At 50.8% G+C, this 25,295-nt stretch overlaps 1 protein-coding gene across 1 annotated transcript in view; it reads left to right on the forward strand.

Moving 5' to 3' along the window:
• Nucleotides 1–8,668: 8,668 nt before the first annotated feature.
• The window catches only part of LOC119095791 (putative MFS-type transporter YhjX), a 33,580-nt gene continuing 16,953 nt past the window's right edge, over nucleotides 8,669–25,295 (forward strand). The window contains exons 1-5 of the mRNA XM_037218646.1: nucleotides 8,669–8,855; nucleotides 14,310–14,496; nucleotides 16,783–16,909; nucleotides 17,758–17,885; nucleotides 20,692–20,857. Of these exons, the coding sequence (XP_037074541.1) occupies nucleotides 8,738–8,855; nucleotides 14,310–14,496; nucleotides 16,783–16,909; nucleotides 17,758–17,885; nucleotides 20,692–20,857 (726 nt within the window). The 5' untranslated portion in view covers nucleotides 8,669–8,737. The remainder of the gene's footprint in view (nucleotides 8,856–14,309; nucleotides 14,497–16,782; nucleotides 16,910–17,757; nucleotides 17,886–20,691; nucleotides 20,858–25,295) is intronic.

The following is a 25,295-nucleotide window of genomic DNA, read 5'->3' on the forward strand; positions in this document are numbered from 1 at the left end:
TTACCTGTGGTTAGGTGCAGACAGTTGTACGTCTGCCGCACGATCAGTACTCCATATCATTATCTAGAATGCTCCTTCGTTTGCTGCTGGATGATGCACCCGGCATACGTTTATAGTCCGCCATTTAAGTCTCCACATCGTTGCATCAGGCTTACATGCTCCAATCAGTTAACGCAGCCAGGAACTCTGTCGAGGCTGGCGGATCCGGAGGGCGATGCAGATACATCCAGTGGCAGTCGAAGTCAAGTGAAGTTTTTTCTCATGTGGCCTTTTCTGTTGGGCACGTTTACACATCTGGGTATGGTTGAATGTTGAAAGACCTTCGTAACCAAGCTTTTTCTTCCTTTTGGGTTCGCGCCATAAGAAGACTAGCGTCAAACAAATGATACAGACACAAATTCGTGCAACCTATGCTCGATCTCTCCATTCTGTTGTTCGCATGGTGCCGCTGTCATTTGGCTGTCTGCTGTTATTTGGCTAGCTGTCATGCCATCTTGCTGCCATTTGGCCCTGGTGAAAGGAGTTTTTACGGAGGTGACAGACGTATCATCAACATATTGGTGACTGTTGCATCCACAGTCCGTAGCTATCTGGGCCACCGAAGAAACATTGGCGATTTCCCAAGGATAGCGAAGAGGGCCCCTCCATAAGCGGGGGTGCGACTGGAGAGGACTAGGACGGCGCGCATCAAGCCCAGAACTGCGCATTCGAACATGACATGGTCTTCACACGCGTTCGACATGGATTGGAGGTCTGACCAAAACTTGATTTTGAAACAATTTCTCGACCCGGATAGGCCCCCAGTGTCAGCTTCCGGCCAGGAAAGCGCCACAGGCTCGGAGGCTGAACGACGTCAGGTCCGTGTAATGCACCTCCTGCTTTCGCTCTTAGAATATTAGTAAAACGCCAACAGGATGGCGTGGAGTTGGGTGGCAATTGCCGCGCATGGTTGGTGCTAGGAAACAGGCTGTTGGCGTCCGCTGATTAATTATAGCGCTGTAGTCGGCCCCTCTCACACCACCCGAGGGCTCAGGTTCATAACTGCGCCGTCAGATGTCGTCACAGGCGACTTGTGGTGGGCGAATACAAATCACAACACACCCAAATCATAACAACTCATTGGGAGGCTTGTTGTAATAATCAGCAAACATGTCACAGTCAAGTGAAACCGCGTGGTCGTCATTCACGAAAAAAGCACATTGCAACACAATCCGTTGCAAATGTAACACAGTTCACCCACAGCCAAACGCGCCGGTCATATTATGCATGCTCATCACACATGCAGGCACATTTGCCCACCTATTACCGCATTTTGCATGATTCTCTGGGACACCTGTAAGCATGTTCCGACATCCAAACAAACAGCCACACCAGCGTCGGTTTTGGCAGCCCGCGCGGACCGCCTCCGCACCGAGCTCCTGCGACACACGAGTCCGCAGCACCTGGGAGGCGCCGCCCCGCCCCGCCCCCAAACCTGCGGGGGGGGGGGTGCCTCAGAGCAGAAGACCCCTAGCGGGGCACTGACGCTTGGGGGTGCGCCAACGGCCGCCTGCTATTTCTGCGCTCGCGGTGTGAGGCGCTGCTGGGTGGCGCTGCATCTCCTTATGAAGCGCCCGGGCCCTGCGCAGCGCGGCCGCTCGGATAAATTAGCCTCGTTTTCATGGGCGCTACCGGGGCGCGTGTGCGCAGGTATGCATGTTCTGGCACGCGGGCGTTGTTTGTAAATAGCCCCCGGCCATGGGATGGGAACGTGCCTTCGGAGAGAAAGAAGCAGCGGAGAGAAACCGCGCCATCGGCCCCCACGGTGCCGCGCGCGGATGCCGTCGAACCAGTTCGGCCGTGGTTTTCTAGAAAAAGGACGAGGTCTGATCGCCAGAACACTGAGATTTGTGGTTTCTCGCCGCGGTTTTCGCACCAATTTCGTGTGAACCATCAGCACGTGGTTTGGTGTGACGAGTTAGCACCTTGCCACCTTTTCGCAGCATGCATCTTTACGCAGTCTGTGAGCACCAACTTAGAGCCCCAGCTTGCTCAGTACCGCAACAACCGCACGGCGGCGATCTTCAATTTCGTGTCTTTAGGAAACTGACCTATAATTTCAGCTTGATTTTAGGGTATAATATTAACAGAATCCAATCTAATATACGATGTGGTACAATAGCATGTAATATGCTGTGATATTGTACGATATAATACAATGTTGCATAACATAGTATAATCTTGCTTAACATCACATAATATAACAATGAATATAATATTGGAGGCAATAATAATAGTCACGCATAATTTTTTGACTTTGCGGGCTATATCACCTTTAATGATGCTACTATCAAAAGTCCATTTCTACATCTGCGTCATGTTCAATATTTGCATTGATCCAAGTGGTCAGCTGTTGCATCCCACGGTAATCTGAAAGATCAATATATATATATATATATATATATATATATATATATATATATATATATGTGTATATATATATATATATATATATATATATATATATATATATGCAAACGTATATATATATATATATATATATATATATATATGCATATATAAATGGAAACAATATACATATATATGTATACACATGCATCTTCCCTATCTGTCTATCTATCCATAAGACACATCTCCGGGATGGTGGTTTGGCCTCAGGTCGCCGTGTCGCGTGTGAAACGGCTGCGTGCGTGAGACAGAATAATTTAAGTACCAGGTTAAGGATGCTCAAGAGCGAGACTAGAGTGAGCAGCTGGGTGTGATGATGGCTTTAGCGGGTCACTGGAGGACCCAGTCAACATAACAGTAAGTCATTTCTCGAAGGATCACTGTGATAGCGGAACTACACACCAGCAATGAGCCACCCTTGCTGGATCCACAACCGTCAGAGGCTGCGGGTACACGTCGTCTGTTGACACAGTTGACTGACGCAACAGAAGCAGAACGAGAAACCTACGCCATGTATTGCTGGAAATATGCCTTAGCATTGTGGGAAATGAGCGCCTCGTGGTATTCGGCCTGCGGCCCGGTCAATGGACCAGCACGCGCCAGACTACGCTCAAGGTCTTCACCCCGACCGCTATCGCAGGTGCCGCCGGACCGGTCCGTCCCGCGGGCCGACGCTCAAGGCCGACGGCTGCCCGCCCGGGGGACGGGCCCGCGCCCGACACTAAGCGGCCCACGAGACCTGCGCTCGGCACGGACACCGCGCTATCGGCATCGGACAGAAAAACGTTATGACTATCGGACAGAGAAGCGTGCGTTGCTACACGACCTGGGGCGCAGGAGCCGCGCGTCACGACGCGTCACCGGCAGACCGGCATGGCAGCCGCGTCACGCGCGCCTGGCAAACAATTACCCGCACCACGTCGACTTCGGGGGAACGGTTGGGGGCTTTTCAATCCGCATAATGAGCTTAGTTTTTGCAATTTCGGTCACTTTTCTGCGAGGACTGCCGAGGTGCCGGGTCGCCGGTGCTGCTGCAATCGTGTCCTCCACCGCGCTCTGCAATCATGTAAAGACGTATGCCTTTCATCCCGGACTACCCGGACGAAGTACCTTTTATGTCATTATCTAGGTGTTGGGTTTCATTCTTATGCGTTGTAAATGCCCCATTTTGCTCTGCCTTACCGACACGCTACCTTTACGTTTAGCAGGCTTCGTTATATGGCGATAATGTATAACAATCGTATGAACGTGCTTTAATCTGTTTCATCACTCGGATGTAAAATCAGCCAGTAGCAGGAATGGAAATAGCGGAACGATGCATGAACAATTGCAACAGCATGCGCAAATACCGGCATACATCCGGCCTTTTTCGGGGGAAGAGGAAATCATGGCTTCACGACATTCGGAAGGGGCAGCCCCCCCCCCCCCCACCCTCTTCCTGGATCCACCCTTTGATTCGAGTCGCTTTTAGCGTTCGCTATTTGACCTTGACGGCTGGCTTGCGGCCGGTGGCGGCGGCCATACTAAAGGCCAGATGACGTCAAAGGGTGAGACGGACCATGCCGGGCATTGCGGCACGTTGACCTTTCGCCACCAAACGCTGCCGTTGACCAGCGATTTCACGATCGGATGGTGGGGGTCAGGGCTCACGCGATAAGCAGTGCTAAGCGTTAGCTCCGGCGATCCCAGAAATCCATCCGTTCAAGGGACTCGGATAAAATGTCTTTAATAAATGGAATGCAGATTACAAGTTCCATGAGAGGCTATAAGTTAGGCTCGATTTAAAGAATGACGCCAAGTTCGAAAGAGGTACGTTTTGATTTAAAATGGCTATTTCCCAATGTGACGCGGGTCGGTCTGCCATGGTGATCAGTGAATGAAAAGTCCGCAACATGACGATCGAGACAAACGCATGGCACCAGCATGAGTCTTTCGCGGCGTGCGACGAACAAGATGGCTTCAGACACGCCGGTCAGCATCATGTGGACGTAGATGTAGATATACAAATGCAAATGTGGACGCATGTGCCAGGAGGATTGTAACGAAATGTAGGCGAGTGAAGCCCACCGCTTTGGAGATGGTATACAAATAGGTATAAGTGGTGAGCGGGAGCATACTACATTGATGAGTATAACAAGAAGAGATCCACTTATGCTCACCGTTCCTGCATCAGTTACCTACAAACGCTGCTGCCCGAGAAAAAAACAACGTTAAACTCCTGATGAGCGCGGATAAATCTGGTCTTGGCATGTCCTGGCAATTTTAACGGTTGAAATCAGTGAATTGGGAACGGTCTGAATTTTCGGCGACTCTGGCGAGAGCGCTATGAAAAACGTCGATATTGTGGGCAGGTGTTGGTCGTGAAGATTTAGACTGATCGCCTACTCAAAAGCCTCCCTTAATTTTTGGTCCCGGCGCACTGCACCCGCGTGCGGTTTCGGGACGGGTGGCAACTCTGCGGAGGCGGACCCGAACCAGGCTGCCTCTCGGTGCGGTTGGCTGGCATACACTATGGGTCGGACAGCGTTGAGAGCGTTTAGAGATTCACAGATGGCACATCCGCCTACTGGATTCACGTCTGGTTGCCGAGTTCTGCCTCACCTACCCACCCACCAATAAACAAATTAACAGGTGGATCAGCTGTTAGCGCGCGCGCGCCAGCTACACGCTTCAGTGATCACCTCAAGCAATTCCGTCAGTCCGTCCGCTCCGACCCCCCCCCCCCTTCGACAAAATGTGCTGGTATCGTGGCGGTGTGTGACGTGAGACCAACCCATAGCCCACAACACACGTGAAACTAACACATAAGTGCGACTTTGTCTCAAACTGACAGCCTCACGCTGAAATGCAGCCGCCAGGTTGTGACTTTTGGTTCTCCTACTGGCAATGTGATAAGGATTATATGCAATGCGTTAAATACTGACGTAAACACGCCACGCAGCTCAATCCCAGCATCATAAGAACGCACATGGTGAGTTGCGTGACGCGTGACTTGCGTCAACCCAGCATCTAACATGAAGGTACCTCGCGTAGTGTAGGTTCATTTACTTAGAGTCAGGAATTAACAGCTTAGAATAATGTCAGCCACTTATTCTTTTTAAGCCTCCTCAGATTAAAAAACAGAAACATTCTACTGTGTGATTGAAGCCATCCAAGTCATTGTGTAGGCCATGCAGTCTTATGACATGTTTTTCATATCTGGGGTCAACCATAAAATACGTGACGTAACTCCCTCCCCTGGTTGCACACTGGTTACGCTGGATGATGCTCCCTGGTTACCTTGTGTCAACGAATGGTTCTCATTTGAAGATATTTAGGTAAGCATCATATATGATCAAATAAGCTCACTTGTAATAATCGGTTTGCTTCAAATGTAAAATACTGCTCTGGACAGCATAATTTCTTTAGTTCATAAATATGTTCCTCAATACGTCATCTTTGATTGCATCATGGAACGTCTAGAAGGCGTAGATTCTTTAGTTCATAAATATGTTCCTCAATACGTCATCTTTGATTACGCCATGGAACGTCTAGAAGGCGTAGATTTGCAGCCAACTGGCCAGGTCAGAATTGCCAGTGTGGTAGACGGGCTGACACACTTGTAGTACTTCAACTTGTCGAGAGGTGGGGGTGGCTGCCGGCGCCTGTTTACTGAATTCGAATACCGTAATGTGCCCTTGTTTTGGCTCTTTGTCGTGGTCTTGTGGCATATTTGTCCGTGACTTTTTATTGCTTCCCTGCATTCACAAACTTAGTAATTGTGCTATTCCCAAGTTATAAAATGTTTTGTCTTATTTCAGTTATAACTAGTGCCACTGCCTACATTTCTGTATCATGCAGCAGAAAAAGTAATTCGTGTTCAAAGCTTGCGTTCCACGCACATTGGCTTGACTGGTTCAAGGCCAGCTGGTGTCCGTCGATGACATCAAGTGGGCTGCCATAGCCAGACAAGAATAATTCGTCGGAGTTTTTTTCTTGCGCTACATGACCATTGAGGTGGCGGTATTTGCGTGACGTTTATATGGCATTATGGCTGTCTCGGCGGCTTTGAAATAGGCTGCACGAAATAGCCTGCGCAAGTTTTCGGGAGTGAAGCTCAGAAAGAAGAGGCCTTTGGTCTTAAAAAGGGCATGGCTCCGAGCTGCACTGAAAAACCTTCACAGTGTTTCCATCTGTTCAAAAACCCATGCAAATGTGAAACACACCGTTCAATGGCAACGTCTCAAACTGTAACGAATTTTGGTCCCTAATTTAGCTAGAGGTACGACGCAAATAACGGTCGTCTTCACGCATAAGAGGAAGCCAACGAAATCCTGCTGAAAGGTTTAATTCATTTTAACTCTTAAGCGCGATTTTGAACCACACCTGAGTGTAAAGTCATACTGTCCAAAACCTCCCCTCCCTCCGTTGTCACGCTGTCGTTAATCTCGGCAAAGACCCCTCTCCCCCTCCGTGCGTGACGTAATTTGTGGACGACCCCTCATCCAGTCCTACCGGAAAGCACCATGCAACATTACACAAGTCGTGAGAATGGTATTTAATAGTGTATGCGCCACCTGAACAGCCCTCCGGGTAATGTAGTGGTAATTGCAGATCAGCTAACTTCGGGCTGTGCATTTTTCAGTAGCTCACTAGCCACGGTTCCATTTTGAATGTTCAAAAAGCACTGCTCCTGCAATTAAGCTAACTGCTTTCATTTTGACTTCTGTGAGTGGCTCTAACATTTGTGCATTAAAAACGATGAAAACCCCATTTGAGTGAACGCGTATTTGCGATCCGTGGAAAGGGTCGCTCTAACCTCAGGGTTAGGATCACCTTCACGTTCCTGCATCGACACCCCTCATTTGCCACCACCTGGTAGCAAATGCGCCAGTTTCGTCCCCATCCGATGATTGTGAGACTTTTCTTTCATTGTTTTCACATAGCCGGTAGTATTAGAGACTGGGGCTTTTTAATTTATGCCGCCACGTGTAGAGCTCAGCCCCGCTTGACGAATGCATAGCGTGGCGATCTGATAAGGCAGCATGGCTGTTCTGGCAACACGAGTTTCATGAGAAGGTGTGATGTGATGATGAGATAAGGGCTGCAAGCCCATATAATTATAATATTAAGTTGTGATACCGTTCACAAAAGGGAGAACATGCAGCTAGCTCACCAGCTGACAAAAACCTAAGGGGACCTAACCAACTTTACACAACAGGGCTGTAGGCTCCTATTCAGTTGGAGAACCTCTGGTCCCTCATTCCAACTTTGGCTGGAGCCCCACACCCAGCTTTGAGAAAAAGTGGATGAAATCCGTGGGGAAATCTGTCGGCCAAATTTGAGGTAAATTTGTCATTGTTCAGGCCACCCTCCAAATCATTTTGTGAAACCACACACCTACTATCCAGACTTAATAATGCCCATAGCACTCCATGAAGCAATCGCTACTCAAAATAAAATAAACAGCAGGCTACTAAGTCATCAGAATTACGTATTAGTTTGTGTGTTGGATATACATGCGTTTTAGTTTGACGTACTGTTTTGTTCGATGTGCATGCGTTTATGTTTAATGTACATGTTCTTTGTTTGGGGCTCATATATATATATATATATATATATATATATATATATATATATATATATGCATTTTCATCACACTTGTACTATGCCTAATCATTATTATTTATTCATGTTTTATCCCTGATGACTTGATAACGCACAGACCTTGATGCACGACAAACGAATCAACCCCACAGATCAGTGTAATGGCTTAACAGACCTTGCTTAAATGTACTCCGAAACAGAGACGTCAGAAATGATAGCAGTGTCCGGCAGAGACGTCAGAAATGATAGCAGCGTCCGGCTCAGGCTCAGGCTCTCGCGGAACACTCAAAGTCGGGTCGTGGCTCGTCGTGAGTTGCTCATGGTGCAACTGTTGGCAGCTCACTGGTCTGACAACGCAACTCATGTAGCTCGTCACGAGTTGCCCTGTCAGACCCTTCGCAATGTCTCTCCGTTTCTGCCGTGCGCCAGCTTCGCCCGTCCTTCACACAGAGAGCGTCGCAGCATCTCGCTCTGATCAATACGGCCTCTCCGCGCCGCCGGAGCCCGCGCTGCCAGCCAGCTGCGCGCGCCGCCGCCGCGTACTCGCGTACTACGGCCGCGCCGAGCGCGCGGGCAGTGTCGCCCGGGGCCTGCGGCGGTGTGGGACCGCGGCACGCACCCGCGGAGCGTCAGTGTCTGTCGACCGCTGGCGGGGGAGGGCGGCGGGGAGAGCGCGGGGTAACGCGGGGCCGGCCAAGGCGACATGATGCTGGTTAAGTGGTTGAAGGAGGTGCGGGCCCACCCGCCGCCCTGGCAGGGTGTGGTGGTGTGCGTGTGCGGCTTCCTGCTTGAGCTCTCGCTCGGGGCCATCTTCTCTTACGGTGAGACCTGTTGGTGGGCGGGCGTGTGTTGTGTGTCGTGGCGAAGTCCCTGGTGCAAGGGGGGGGGGGGGCAGTCACGACAGCAGCCGCTCGGGTGGTGTTCAGCCGCGCACCCGGCCCTCCGGCCGCCCCAGGCCAGGTGCCACCTTGACGGCGAGCAAGGACGGCCGGGCCTGAACGGACCGGCTGGCTGTTGCCACTGCAGCTACAATGCACGGTTTGCAAGGCCACTGCAGCGTAGCTTGCAAAATGGGCTTGGAGTATCACACGGCGTCGGTTATTCCCAGTACGTTTTGATCGGCAGTCCCGGACGTTCTCATGTCCGAGGACGTTTTGATGCGCAGTTCGCTAGTGCGGTAACTGCATTGCGCGCAGTTTTGTCCCATATTGAGATCTTGGGCGTGTCGTTCGCGCTTAAGGTGCGACGCTTTCAAAGCGTTTTCATGGGTAATACTGTGCAGAACAGGTGTTAACGCAACTACACGCATTCATGATCGTATCGCACACCTCATAATCAGGAAGCCCTGTCAGAACCGAGCACCGTCTCAGTCGTGGATGCCTGCAGCATACGCTTGCATCGTTATGCCGCCACGTGGCACCTACAAACACGTGGATCCCGTGTGTCAATCGCGCCGGAGCACGCCAGCCGGCGGAGTAATCTTGTGACGACCTCCATCACGGAACGACTCCAAAACAAGCGCAACAAAGAAATGCTTCGTTCTCACTCAGCGACGGTGCTGACTTTGAACACAGCCCGAATGTGAGGTTACCGATATGTGGACGCCGTTTATCGGAGGCGATCGGGAAACGTAGCCAACACGACACGCCGGACATGACAGACGAGTGCTCAGCGGTTGCAAGCATGCATTTCGCCTGAAGGTTGGTCGAAAGTCTTTTTTATTGCTACGTCATCGTCCCAAGCTCGGACGTGTCTCACTCTTAGTCCCTCTCCCTCGTTGCATCGTTCTCATTGCTCATTTCATTCCCATGCTTGGTGACGCTAAACCGCTTAGAAAGCGCAGCGACACCATCTGGCATAAATATATTAAGACATAAAGATACTAGCCGGCAAAAACCCCCGAGGGACCAGGGAGGCTGGTCTACCTCAGGTTCCGCACACATCCTCAAAACTAGTCTTACGGCCTGACCGGTCTGAATTTAGCTAAAAATGATATCTTTAGACCGATAGAACCTGCCCAAAGATTTTTAAACGCTGCTAGGGAGGGACTTCCTGCAACTTCGTTTAACAATCAATTCCAAGGATTCGCTGTTTTTTGACTTAATAACATCTGCCTTTTTACAGTTTTACTCCTACTTTTTGCTTAATGAAACCGATTTCCCCAAAGTCTCGGCCGAATTTCCAGTGTTCCATGTAGATCCACCTTATCTATTCCTTTCATAATATTGAATACTTCTTTCAGAATCCCTCTAAATCTACGGTATTTCAGTGAATGCAAATCCAAGGCACTAAGCCTATCCATATATTCTAAATCGCCAATCCCATTTATCATCCTGGGTGTTCTTGTTATACTCTTTCTAGCCTACCTACATCTTTTTGGAATAATGGGGACCAAAACTGTTCACAATACTCTAGGTGCGGTCGGACATAAGTGAAGTACATCTTTTTGACGGCATTTCTACTCTTGTAATCGACATTCCTTCTGATAAGTACCAGCATCTGAAGTGCCTTGCTCCTTCCTAGCAGCCCCACATTTTTACAACCTTAAACTCCCTGGGAATGGTAACTACTAAGTCCTTTTCTTCCTCGATCTGGTCTAACTCCCGGCCTCCCATTCTAAGCCTGATGCCCTTGCTGCCAAAACTACCCAAATGCATCACCTTATACTTGTCATAATTGAATGACGTCTATCGCAGGGAAGTACAGCTCACTTGTTTCCCTTAGTCAGGTTGAATTTGGTCCACTTGGTCGGTATTTTTTATACCCATACCAATTTGGTATCTTCAGCAACTTTTTGCGCCTTAATCCCATCCCAAGATTATTCACAAAAGCAATAAAAAGTAATCGGTCCAGCACCGACCGCTGTGAAACCCCACTCTCTACTGGCTCCCACCGACATTTTGTTTCGTTGAGCACTGCTCTTTGTTTTCTGTCTAGCGGCCAAGCCCTTACCCTGCCAAGAATGTTTCCTTCAACGTCATACCATTGTAATTGATGTAGCAGATGTTTGCATGACACCTTATCAAATGCCTTACTAAAACTAGATAGACATTATGGAAATGTTCGCCTTCATCTGTCGAACTAGAAGCATGCTCTGTGAACTCCTGAAAATTTTTTAGATAGGACCTACGAAAAAGAAAACCATGCTGACTGCCATGCGTCAAGCGATGCCCATTTAAGTGGGACTGAATGTTGGCCTCAATTAATATATCTGAGATCATACATACTGGTGAGGTTAGACTGACAGGCCCGTAGGTGCTGACACTTTTTTGGTCCTCTTCTCAAAAAGCTGCACTACATTCACGCTGCGCCGGTACTCGGGTACTTCTGAGAAACGCAATGACCTATAAGATGTTAAAATAAGAGGACAAGCTTAAGTACTAGCGCCTTCATTCAGCACTCTACCTTATATCAGGTCAGGTCCGGCCGCCCTATAAACCTTGATTTATTTCGAGCCATCCCTTACCCCACCCTTACTCACCGTCAAATCTACAGGACCGCCTTCATCCAGATTTTTCCTATTACCAGGAAGATCAAACATAGTCTCCTTTGTAAAAGCCAAAGAAACTGCTCACTAAGGGTATCTGAAATCAAATCAGATCTCTGTCCTCCGCCAGTGACTTTCCATCTTCCTTCAGCGGGCCGACGGAGGATCCCTTAGATCTAAATTTGTAGTAGCCAAAAAATTATAAGCGTCGTCAGCACAAGTGTCTGCCAGCCTTATTTCTGGTAAGCTTCTGACTACCATGCCCTCCTTCTTAAAGCTTTTTTTGTAACAATCCTATACGCTTCCGTGTTTCTTGCTGCACCCCGCACTTTTTTACATATCATGTGGCTATATCATGTCGCATGGGGGCTTCATAGAACTAAATATGTTATTTGAAAATAGCGTGGTCATGTTGGAACAAGTGAAGTGAAGTGTGAACACATCTATTTCCAATTTTCCGTAACAATCACCTCAATTCGGGACTGCCGCCTCACTTGGCGGCGATAAGCTGCGGAGTCGGAATTCGCTGTCCTCTCTCGTGCTCGAGGGCAATGCATTTCCCGTATAGCTGCTGAGAGGCAAGCCGCCATCAATTGTCAGGAATCGTAGCCTGGTTTTAGAGGAGTACACCGCTATCCAAAGAGATTGTTTAGTATCCCGGAATGCACTTCTTTGACATCAGTTTCTGAGGCATTCGTGGTTGCGTGAATCGTCATTTCAGCCTTTGATCAGGGCTTATGAAAACATTATTTGGTGCGAGACTGTGCGTGACTTCACCAGTCGCAACCGGGCGTTTACACACGCTTGAGTCACGTGCGACTAAGGAATGCAGCCAGGTACATTCCTCGGTCGTTGCGCAAATCGATGAAAGCTTTCTAAGTGCAGTAAATGCTTCGAAAAACCAATGGCTTCTACTTATCCTGTCATGCCATGATCTTTCAGAGACTGAGTTTCTTCGTAAATGTATCGTCCCTGGATCTAAGAAGATGATACGCTCCGCTCCGATGTGGCGGTACGGCCGGGTGCGTTGATGCTAGGGATTCATTTATAATCTTACGGTAGGGCAGGATTAGCACGAATGATCTAAGCTTAACCTCGCTCTTTGCAACACGTACGGGCTACTTTTAAATAGCGTATGGTGCTGCACAAGATCTCAGACATTAACCGATATGAGATATGGCGATCAAAGACGCAACGCATCGCCGCAAAGATGGATCAAGCAAATCAAAGTTCAAGCAAACCAACGGAACGCCGGAGCTGTCCACGCAAACACGAAAGCTGAGAAAAAACACGACAGGTCTTCAAATGAAATGTCTATTTGGGATCACCGAGTGTTCAGCTTTTGCATGGTGTGTTTCGTAGTTTGTTTACATTCCGTCTAGTTCCGCCGAACCGTCTATGCCTGGCCGGCCAGTCTGCGCCAATGGCCGGAATTTCAGACGCCCATTTCCGGCAGGATCTGTCACTGAATGGGATGATTGGTCAGTGATTGGATTGGAGGGGAGGGGGGGGGGGGGAGGTCGGCTGATCCGTTAGCTGAGCCAACACTGTGCTTTTGGTGCGATTCTCTTCGCGCAGCGTATGTATTTTAACGATACGTGAATCTTCTTAGGGGTGATCTGTCTGCGGTTCATTGCAGCGATAGCGCAGCGGTTAAGCTGCGTGTCCAGGAAGCCAGAGGTTCGGAGTTCGATTCCACGCGGCGTCCGCCATTCCAAACGGGACGAGAGACAGGCGACGCCATGTGGCCTCACCTGCTGAGTGCGTCGTGAAGCCCCAGTGACGGCGACCATTTGGAAGTCTGTCCGTGTCTGCTCCTGTACTTCTTGTGCTGCCAACGCTGGACGACTTTTGAAAAATCTTAGATGCCGAAGACACGTTTTTTATCGAGACGACCCCTTCGGATGTATTCAAGCAGTTACACTGGGATGAATCTGGAGAATGCTGGCTTCGGCAAAACAAAGCTTTTGAAATGTGCTGTGTTGACCCAGGCTAAGCGCTACAGTGTGTTTTGAGCAACATTTTCTGAACGTGATTCCGAAGTCCGCACCGAATCGAGCAGTACTGCAATAAATTTAACGTGCCAGCAAGATCACACTGTGACTTTCCGTGGTGGTGGCCTCCATTCGCCTCTAAAGTGACACGCCACCGGCGGTGCTCGGGCCCGAGAGGTCCTTCGCTGCGAGCTGCGATGTCTGCCTCCCTCTGGTGAGGTTTGCATCTCCCGAACCGGGACCGGGACATTAGGATCTGGGGGACCGGGATGGCCGGCCTGACCGGCGATCGATGTCAACAGCCCTCTATTGTGTCCGTTTTCAGTATTCGCACCCTGTTATTACCCTCCTGGCCGGAGGTCACTGGCTGCCGTTAAAAGCAGTGCGTGTTTGGTCATTGATCGTGCCAAACAAATTATTGGAAGTCGGTTGTTGGCGTAATGACAGGTCCCGGATGCTGTTTCCACGGATTTTTTTTTTTTGTCGGCTGCATTTGCTGTTCCGAGCGCGCCCAATGGGTCACCCTGAAAACTTTGTGTTTCCGAAAGACTCTTCCAGCTCCAGTTGAAGAGACTTAGCAACTGATGACGCTCATGGGCGTCTCTCTCCGCTTCTCGCTCGGGTCGGTCCGGTAACCCTCTGCGTGCTAAAAACGGAATTTGCCACTAGACCAAGGATTCCTAACAGATCTGAAGCGCTGGCAAGATCAACAGCTATCGAGCCTCTTCGCGCCCCGCCTTCACCAGTCTGCCGTCTACCGCCAGTTGTGACCCAGTTGACGACTTCTTCCTCAGGCAACCTGACCACCTACATGACGTCTTACATGCGGGACCGGGTGGACCCGACCATCGACTACCCGCAGCTGATGTGGGTAGCGGCCAGTCTCTCCTTCTTCGAGGGGCTCACTCTCTCGCTCGGCAGCTGGATGACGAACAGAATCGGCGCTCGGTGGACGGCTTTCATCGGCTGCAGCCTGGTCACGTGAGTGCCAGTCTACTCCCTCTGTGAAGAGCTTCAGTGCTGTTGAGTCCTTCCGGCCAGGCCACCCAAACAACGTGCACACGCTCTCGCGATCCGAGCCGTTCCGAAGGCTGTATTTGTAAGATATGGCTGCGGCTTATCCCCGTAATTATTAAATTACTTTAGCTGGGAAAATATATTCAAGTAAAATAACAAGAAGTTAAAAATAAAACATTAAAAATAAAGAAAAATTATTTAAAGATTAAATTACTTTAGCTGAGAAATATTGAGGCTTTCTTCCCGGTATGTTTGAAAAAAACGGCATGTGAAATAGCTAGTCTTTAATAAGATATGATATAATTTGTGCAAGATGTGGCTAATGCAGCTGGTCATAGCTGCAAATGATGTTGAGCGTCTACAGGGTCGCCCTTGGCTCTGCTGGCCGCGGAAGATGCGGCTTATGCAGCTGGTCATAGCTGCAAATGATGTTGAGCGTCGACAAGGTCGCCCTTGGCTCTGCTAGCCGTGCGCGGTAGCAGGAACCGTGCACCTGACATGGCTGTACAAGTTATCTGTAAAAAGGCTCACGTGAACGGTGCAAACCGACGGAAACCACACACCCGTGACATACCATCTCGATGGCAAGAGCACGTGACAGAGCCTTGCAGTCAATTTTTTATAAAAGGCTGGTACTTTTGACCTAGGAGCACGGGCACAATCGCTGAGATAAATTTGGTCGGATTCGGCGCGAAGGACAAATCCTGTCATAGCAACTGCGCTGGTTACAGGCCACAAATACCTAGTCACGGGTTAGCTGTGATAAAACACTACATATACGTCTCTTGCTAGTCGGTTTCTCCTTTGACTTGCGGCCATCGGTGAAAAGGACGAGTCGTAAGAATTCATTGATTTATTTTACAATGGAATACTAGCATCAAATGCCAACACCAAACTGCGCCCCGAAATCCTGTCATTGTAGATGCGGCATTTCGGCGGCCTTAAACGTACCAATCACATGCTTACATCAGTGAGATACATTTTTGCGGGATGAAGTGCGTGATTAGATATGCACGAGAGACCAGATGTAAACAACCCAGTTCTTAACGTGAGTTCTTGTGTTGATCTACTTTTTCCTGCTTGCACTATCAAATATTTCACGATTAAGGCACCTCGAGCGGCGTGGGCAAATGAGATGGTAGCGGCTGTGATAGTTATGAGTTGTCACCATGAGGATAGTGCTAAAGCTAAAGCGAAGAGGCTTGCCACCGTTGGTAGCCGACGCCATTGGGCTCCATTAAAGCGTCGGAAAGTCCACTGATCAAAAAGTTAAAAAGGCGAAGACATGATAAAGATTCGCGCGCGGGACCTGACGAACCACGACCGGGAAACTAACTCGCGCCCTGGCCGGGTTTGGCAACTTCACCCGAAGAAATCAGTCAAGTTAAGAACATGTACATGGTCGGAAGCTGTAACCAAAGCATTGTGGAAAACGCACATGTCATGGCTGGATGTCGGTCGCAAGGGACAAAGCTATGCGACAATACAGCTATCATGGCCTAATCTCTCTCGGCTCAGCCCACAGAGTCTTATATCTAGGACTGGGAGAGGGAAGGTGTTGGTTTGGACTGACGACATTGGCGAATTTTTCAGTCGTTTGCTGCACACCTTGCGCTTGGACGGTTTTGACTCCTGTTCACAAACTGCTGTCAGTGCATTCATTTGCGCTGTGCGAACGATTTCAAGCCTCCGTCTGCTCTGGTGACCAATGTCCGACATCGGTCTTCAAAACATGCCAAAATGGGCGAAGTCGTGGTGTCCGCCCGAGAGCGGGCGGCCGTCTGTCCTCATCGACTCACGCTTTTGCCAATATGACTCCGTTTTCCTTTACATCGGAATCTGCTTTTTCCGTATCCTTGCGACTCGTGACTGTTGATATCTGCGTCGGGTTCCGGTTGATGTTGTTGAGCCTTTTCTGGCCATGTGAGCTTTTTACGCTTTTTCGAATGGGAGCGAGGAAATTGGGATCATTTCACAGTATTGAAGGAAAAATGTGCCTGACAGGCAAATGACTGGCAGTTGTGCCACACATGCCAGAAAACATACGTAATCATATATATATATATATATATATATATATATATATATATATATATATATATAAATGTATTCATATTAAACATTTGTTAGACCAGACTTTCCCCAACATTATTATTCGTTTTCTCCTCCGTCTGAATCTGCCTGTCTCATGGCCATGACCTGATCAATGTCCTGACCTGACCTTGAGCTGACCCTGGCTGTGACCCCCAGGTCGGGCGTCTCGCTCTGCTACTTCGGCGTGCAGCATTCTGTGTGGCTGGTGGCGCTCCTTTTCGGCGTCATCAACGGCCTGGGCGTCGGCATTGCCTACGTGGTTCCCCTCATCTGCGGCATGTCGGTACGTCCATGTGCTTTTCAGCGCAACAGTACACTCAACGGCAAGTTAGGATATCAGCGGACGGGGATGGACGTTGGCACCTCGTTTATAGAGATGCCTTGACTCATTCCCCCCATTTCTGTTGCCAGCCATCTCCGTATTTGACAAAATCGTCCCCAAAGTCTCACAAACCTCTAAAAACGGTACAAACCTGCCTGTTTTGGTGTAAATCTGGTCTTCATGATGTATGATCCTCGAAACTCGGTCATCATAGCTCTAGGAAAAAGTCCTACTGGTTTTTGTGCGCTTCAAAAGAATCATACGAAGATTGCAAACATCGATCAGATGTTCGCAAACAAAGAATGTCGATGCGAACAGCCCCGCATGCTCGACTGTTGCGCTAAACGCGGGTGTCGTGGCGACTTCTGGCAAACCCAGCAACATCCGGCGACCCGGCAACATCCGGTCAGGTCCCCTCTCAAGCTTGTCCGTGTGGCGCCTGTGTTTTGCACCCTGTCTCGTGCGTTATGGTGGGCCGCGCGGTTGTTTTTAACTAGCGTTAGGTATCTCGTGTTTATACACTGTCTCTCTTCGCTTGTGATGACTGAAGCTAGACAGGCGGAGCGTAAAAAACACGATGTGCTTGCTGTTGCAGTCATTTTGGCTTTAGGAGGATGCAAATATATCATTTGTGAATATTTATCACGTGGTCTAATGGAGCCTGACTGGGTGAGGTATTTCAGTGTAGTTTGTTTACATTTGGGGGAGCTTTTTGCTGTCCGATATAGCCGTGCCTGCCTTATACCCTGTATTTACGCTTGTCCGTGCCCCACTGGTGCGGTCACACGTGCTTCCGTGGCTGGTTTCAGTGGTTTCCCACCTCGAAGGGGACATCGAACGGGTTCATCGTGGGCGGGTTCGGGCTCGGTGCTCTGGTGTTCAACTCGATACAGACGGCCTTTCTGAACCCGGACAACGTATCACCGGGGAAAGATAAGTACGTGAGGCCCGGGAACACCGGAGCACGGTCTGCCGAGTGCAGAGCACGGGAACACGGGACGTGGGAACACGGGACGCCGGGGCATATGATGCGGGAGCACATGATATGGTGTCTCGGGACGGACATTGGCGCACAGACAGTGAGAGCGCAGACAACCGGATAACAGACCACGGGAGCACAGAATGCGGGATCACAGGCTATACGGGCTACGGGAATACGGGATCCCGAGAACTCAGGACAGGTTTTTTTGACGGGCGTCGTACAGTGTGTGCTGGCTGGGAACAGCTGTATGTGGTGGTGGACTAGATTGATGTGGACAAGCTATGCGCAAAGTTTCGAAAAACATGCAGGTTTATATGTAGATATAGATATATATATATATATATATATATATATATATATATATATATATGCTTGTTTATTTTTAGCCCTAACCTCTCATCTGTTTCTAAATTATTATTTATTTCTATTTATCATCTTTTGTATTTGGGGAAGCGTTCTGTTTGGAACCATTTTACTTATCGGCTGGAGTCGTGTGTGACCCCTTGTTGCATGATTTTTTAATCGCGATCGTAACGTCTTGGAAGCCAATGCGGGAAGCGAAATCCGTGGTGTAGCTGTCGTGACCTAAGAGAAGACTGAATGAGAGAATGAGGCAAAGCTGTCATGTTACATTGATATATTCCCCATGTAGGTCCCTATGGGGCCCACAGACAGCGACCTATCTCGGAAACTGGTGCCACCAGGTTCCACTTCACTGGAATCGCCCCGGAGCTTAGTGTTTGAAATAGTATTTAGAATCGTAACCGGCCCAAAGCCGTCACGTGTTCCTCGGATTCGAATTCGAAATAAACCCTGTGCGCTGGGTCCACCACATGCGAAACCTATTCGCGCTCGCATGGGGTAACTCACTGCAGTCAGCTGCGCTGGCGCGAAATGAGGCACACATCTGGCGCGTGACCTGCGCACTCACGCCCCACTTTGTGCACCATTGTGTGGCACCGACCATCTGCGTGGATGTTGCGTAACACAGGCTCAATGAGTATCAGCTATGTTTGTGCAGGCGCCGAGGGTGCATTGTTAGTCTCTGCGGAACGATAACGCAATGTTGCACGTGTTATGCCACCACACCAGACTCCCGCTGCGTGGCAAGTCCTCCGCATTGGGAGTACCTTAGGGTGCCCCTAGCACTGCGGCAGTAGATGTCTGAATCGAAAAGCCCAAAGCTCTTTTTCAAATTGATGAAAAGCTGCCCACTCGGCTGCGTCACTCAATGCGGCAGTCAGCCGAGACCGACATCTGTGTTGGGATTTCGAGCTGGCCTGCCGCGGCACCAGGGCACGCTGACAACGGAATGTGGGGAGGGGAAGTCACGCTGTTTGGCAGCGATCACCAAAGCAGCGGACTTCATCCGTCATTAGGTGTGCAATTCGTAGGTGATAAACAGAGAAAGCAGACTGAATCAAACCAAGCTGTAGGCACGCATCCGCACAGGGTGACGATCAAACAGAGATGGCAGAACGATCCAAAACCTGGATGAGGGACACTTAAGGTCAACTCTTTTCACGAATTACACAAGGGTTAAGGCCGTTAGTCATAAAAAGTGGCGACAACACCCCTTCACCTCCCCTCCTGCTTCCACGGCCACAAGAGCAGAGTGGCTCGCACCATCCCTACGTGCAGCGTAGCTCGCACCATCCCTATGTGCAGCGTAGCTCGCATCATCCCTACGTGCAGCATAGCTCGCACCATCCGTACGTGCAGCGTATCTCGCATCATCCCTACGTGCAGCGTAGCTCGCACCATCCCTACGTGCAGCGTAGTTCACATCATCCCCACGGGTAGCGTAGCTTGCATCATCCCCAAGGGTAGCGTAGCTCGCATCATCCCCACGGCAGCGTAGCTCGCATCATCCCCACGGCAGCGTAGCTCGCATCATCCCCGGGTAGCGTAGCTTGCATCATCCCCATGAGTAGCGTAGCTCGCATCATCCCCACGGCAGCGTAGCTCGCATCATCCCCGGGTAGCGTAGCTTGCATCATCCCCAAGAGTAGCGTAGCTCGCATCATCCCCGGGCAGCGTAGCTCGCATCATCCCCACGGCAGCGTAGCTCGCATCATCCCCGGGTAGCGTAGCTTGCATCATCCCCAAGAGTAGCGTAGCTCGCATCATCCCCACGGCAGCGTAGCTCGCATCATCCCCGGGTAGCGTAGCTTGCATCATCCCCAAGAGTAGCGTAGCTCGCATCATCCCCACGGCAGCGTAGCTCGCATCATCCCCGGGCAGCGGGTTGCCGTCGCGGGACCAGGGGTGACCGCCGTGAGGCGTCGTCACGCGCTATGCATGCAGTATGCATGCTCACGTCTCCAAGTCACCTAATTTACATCTATTGCGTCTCAACGCGGTCCGTCTGCAGCCCCATGAGCTAGCGTTTTCTTTTGAGCAGTCATCTTACCCGCATTTAGTTGGAGGCGTGCACAGCAGGTGCAAACGGCGTGTTGTAGTGGGTTGAAAGACTGTTGAGCAAAACGCTGTACCTGTCGCCACCTGGTCCTGCGCTCACGCACACTCTACCTATGCCTCCGGCAGCTGGCGCCTGCTTCCAGTACGGTCGCTGCTTGACAATGCGCAGTCCACGCCCCCGTCCCCCCCCCTCCCCCCGAGTTTTGTCGGTCGAGTTTTGCAGCGACGCCAAGGGCAATATGCCGTTAAAAGGGTGCTTTAAAAACGTAAAGGGTGCCCTGCGCGCCGCAAGATCTCGAACGCCGCGGCCCCATCTGACATCGGCCGCGCCGTGCCGCAGCTACTTCACGGACCAGGCGCTGCTGGACAAGGTGCCGTACGTGTTCCTGCTGACAGGCGGCATCTACGTCGGCCTGCAGACGGTGGCCATCGCTGGCATGCTCCGACGCCGGGTGACGCAGACGGACGCGGACGGCATCGACGTACCCGCGGCCGTGGAGATGCAGGTGGGCAGACACCGCCAGTGCGGCGGGCTGATCGAGTGACCTGCTCCCATAGTTCCCCGTGGGAGAACAGCGCACACCGTGAGCAGGGAAGGAAAGCGGAGGGAAGGGGAGAAGAGCATCAATCAGCCCGACGCGGTACTCTATTGGCTGGGCGTTGTCGGTGCCCGTTCGTCCGCCCATTCGCTCCCCTCCAGGCGCTCCCCTCCGCTCCCCCTTCTCCCGTTCTCTTCCCCGGTCCGTCCTCCTCCTCCCCCGTGACCGCTTGCCAGCAGAGCACGGCGCGCGGCCACGTTACGCTGGCGCGCCGTCGGTCGGGCGGATCCATCTCCGCTGTCCCGGGCGAGTCGGGGCCGCGCTCTGACCCGGATAGGCCACGCGCTGTCAGCAGTCACGTGATCAGACTCGCCCTCTCCGGAGGGACATATGGTCCAGACGCGCCCGCGCCTCCCTCGCACGAGCATGACCTTTATTAACAAACCATAGATTTTCAGAGAGAGCAGAGGATATTTGAATGACGTCAACTTTCTCTTTTGTTATATTTACGTTACCTGCGGCAGATTACCTGAACTTTCTAATCGCTCCTGATTGGCCAAGAGATAAGCGTGAGCGACCGGTCACGTGATCAGACCAACGCCGTAAGCCGTGTGTTCCGACACGCACACGCATGACACGCCACGTGTAGCTGCTTTCCTCTGACATCGAGGAGTGCCTCCTTGATTTCACTCACCAACACTTCGCTGCCAGGAGGAACCAATACTGCGCTGTCATGAGGGCTAACATGCTTTTGCTATAAGATCCAACGCTCGTTTGTCACAAGGAGCCAATACGCCTTTGTCATAAGGGCCAACACTCATTTGTCGTAAGAGCCAACACTCCATGAGAAGCCAACGCTCCGCCGTCATAAGATCCGACGCTCATTTGTCGTAAGGAGCCAACACTCCTTTTTCTTAAGAGCCAACACTCCTTTATTGTAAGAGCTGACACTCTTTGCGATAAGGAGCCAACACTCCTTTGTCACAAGGAGTGCTGTTACCCTTTTGTCTAATAGGGAGCCAACAGTCCATCTTCCTAGGAAGCGAACACTCCGTTGTCATACTGCGCCAACACTCCTTTTCCACAATGGTCCAACACTCTGCTATCGTAAGGAGCCAACATTCCACCGCCATAGGGAGCCGGCGCTCCGTGGTTATGCCGCACTGAACGCAAGCAATCGCCTCCTGGTTTTACATCGATCTGTGGTGCCTTTTCTTTTTCTTGGAAATCGCTGAGCACGGACAAAGTCGAAACTTCAGCTGGCGCCTTGTGTCATGCTATGATCATTGGGCGCGCATGAGGGCATGGGTGAAACAAAAACCAGGCGTCCGCGTATCGTCTGCATCTTCCGTCCGTCACACATCCGTAGGGTAGATATGTACACTGGCTTTTGTTTTGTTGCTCTATGATACTTGTGAGAACGTCCAGGGGTGGTAAAACTTGCGGACTTGGTAGGTGACATTAGCGACAAAAATATCTGTTTTACGCGACGCTTGGTGCCAAAAATGCTTTTGACCAACAGTCTTAATGCCGGCCATGACAAAGAATACGCACGAACCTTACATGGGGCTTGAATGGGAATACATCTCATCCCAAAATATCAGCAAGTCTTTCCGCAAAGACCTTTTACCGTACTCTACGGCACAAATATATTTTTAGACTCCACGCCAACCCGGCGACGAAAATATCCCATCGTTCTTAGTTCGTCTTTCGCTTTGATGACTGGTCGGTGACAAATCCATGTATTTCCTGCGGCCCGAACGTTCGGCTAATGCGGTGTTTTTACCACCCAACTTTCAGTGTCCCAAACTAGGCAGCGGAACATACTGAAAAGGGGCGATATGGCGTTTCATCTGGTCGCAAGGAGACATTTCAATCATCGCGAAGCAGCTGATATATGTGAGATTGGCGGTCAGGGGGCAAGATACCGATTTTCTGACTTTTTGTGGTGTAAAATGTTGTGTAATTTGCTCACCAAGAAGTAAAAAAACGTCAAGTGCGTAGGCGAAATATATGCTAATGACTGTTTATGAACATATATATTTCCCTTTGATAATTATTGCACAAGTACTGCAATAACTATTTACTTGTATTCCGTCCACCAGCTGCTTCACTACGTCATCGATGGCGAACAGCTCCATTCCACACGATTTCCCGAGTCGAAGTTCGTTTCAGACTGGGCGGTCACATGGTGCAGGCCAAGAATCTCGCCGCTCGCATTGCGGAGGCCACTTCGCAGGCTATTTCTGTAGCTGGTCCTGTTCCACGCCAATTACACCTCCAATCAGAGCAGGGATCGTTGGCCAGCACTCACGCTCTGCGAAGTGCTGGCTGGTTGCGCTGGAAGTCGTGTCGTACGGAATCGCACTTGGCAAATAACGCAGATTATGAACGTGGGAGTGTGGGCTTACTGTCGAATCTTCAGCGTTTTAGTTGCTTTTTAGTCGGACGTTCAAGTAGCTGAGGCGCAACGTTTGGACGAGCGCTGACATTGATGTGTACTCACGATGTTTTGCATTCAAGCGATGTGGTGACCTCTATCTTATCGAGCCCTTCAGGTGCTGCCAAATCTTTCCTTTCAGCTTGCATTTTGATGAGACTGTGTTGACAACACGATGAACCATGCTGGAAAGTTCGACGCGCAGTGCACCCCAATAATGGTATTTTAAAATGAACAGGGCTTCAGCTATCCATCAGAGCTTTTAAAGAACGGAGACAAACTTCTTTGTCAAATGCTATGGACATTGAATGCCTCAATAACGTTTTTGTTCGTAAAAACTTGGTGGAAAACGTACACTTAAGCATACCTTAATTAGGTTGTAAAACTTTCATGCCATCTGAAGTTCTAGAATCTAAAAATTTTACTGTCAATTCACGTTAGGACGTGTTTTATTACTCCAACCATGGGATACTACTGATCTATTTTACACCCATCAAGCCATAGATGACGAATGAGGATCACGGAGAAAAACGGAGCTGATGGAGGTTGCATTAGAACCAAAGGCGTGCTTGATCGGAGCCACGCACTGATCATGTGGCTTGCAGCGTGATGGTCTACCAGAAAAGCTTCGTGTGGTAACCGAATAGCCCAAGGCAAACACTGCCTTGCGTCTGGCAGTTCTCTGGCCCAGTCAGTGGCCGGCACAATCTGGTGTTAAATTTCAGGTCGCGGATAGTCGCATCAAGACCCCATGCCGGGAGTCCTGCCTCCTCCCGCAGGCCCCCTCGCTCCAGGCCCCGTCGCCCTACTCTCCCCCATCCCCACCCGCAGCCCCTGTCCTGTACAGCTCGAGATGCCGACGGAGATTCGTTTTTTTCCGTTTTGGCGATGGCTTCTTCCGAGCCCATGCCCGTCGGTCGCGTTGTAGGGCACACGTCTGGATCCGCGTCTGGCGGCTCCGCTCGCGACCGCTCGCATCACTACAAGAGGAGCGCATGACGCACGGCAGGCACGCTTCTCCCGCGTCGCTGGATAGCGGTCAAGATCCGCGGACTATGACGTCATAGCGGAGCGCGCTGCCAGGCTGCCACGGGTGTTTTTTTTCTGTCACCCGAAGCTCCGGAAAACCACGCGCACCGGACAGGACAGCGTCCAAACAGGCTTTGTCAACACCCGTACGGCCCCGCGCAGCTCTCGGCGGTGGGAAGTCCGCTCCGCCCGGCCGTGCCCGGTGGCGCGCCTCAGATGCGGTGTCAGCGCCTGCCTCGCGCGGTTCGTCAGCGAAGAGCTGGGCGCCGCCGCCTCCGGCGCTGCGCTGATGGATGAGGTGATCGATGGTCAGCTCCCAACGGCGGGGAATCCCGGCGGGTGCCGCCCCGGCGCCGAAAGCACTGGATTTCCGGCGTGCGGGGCGGCCTCGCGTGATCAGTCCACCAGGCGGCATGATTGTGCCGACCGGCAGCGTGACAGAGCTGGCGCCGGTCGGACTCAGTCGGCACCCGGCCGGGGTGTGGCATCGCATGCCCGATAGGGTGCGACATTGCACGCAGAGGTGTGAAATGCGAGGGTCATGGGGCATGTGATGCGATATTTGGCGTTGGTAACTGTAATACCCGAGGCTTTGTGATGTTACCTATCCCGATAGCTCAGATGGTCTTGGTGCCTGCATGCCGATTCACACACCTGTAGTGGGATGGGTTCGAATCGCGTTTTGCCCTGCCAGGCATGGCCTGTGGTCGTCGGCGGCGGCCGCGCTAGAGGGTCAGGCGACGGCAGGGTGCAGGACGGACGGTGTCGCCAGGCTTCGCAGCACGATAAACTACCGCCAACAATACTGTCGTTGACCTGGAATTTTACGATCGAATAATAGCGGTTAGGGCTCCCACAACAAGCACTGTTTAGCGTGAGCTCTAATCGTGGAAATCCACCCATTCCAAATGTCCGGATTGAACCTTTAAACAATTA

Source organism: Pollicipes pollicipes, unplaced genomic scaffold, assembly GCF_011947565.3.
Source record: "Pollicipes pollicipes isolate AB1234 unplaced genomic scaffold, Ppol_2.1 Scaffold_4219;HRSCAF=4965_pilon_pilon_pilon, whole genome shotgun sequence".
Classification (NCBI taxonomy): domain Eukaryota; kingdom Metazoa; phylum Arthropoda; class Thecostraca; order Pollicipedomorpha; family Pollicipedidae; genus Pollicipes; species Pollicipes pollicipes.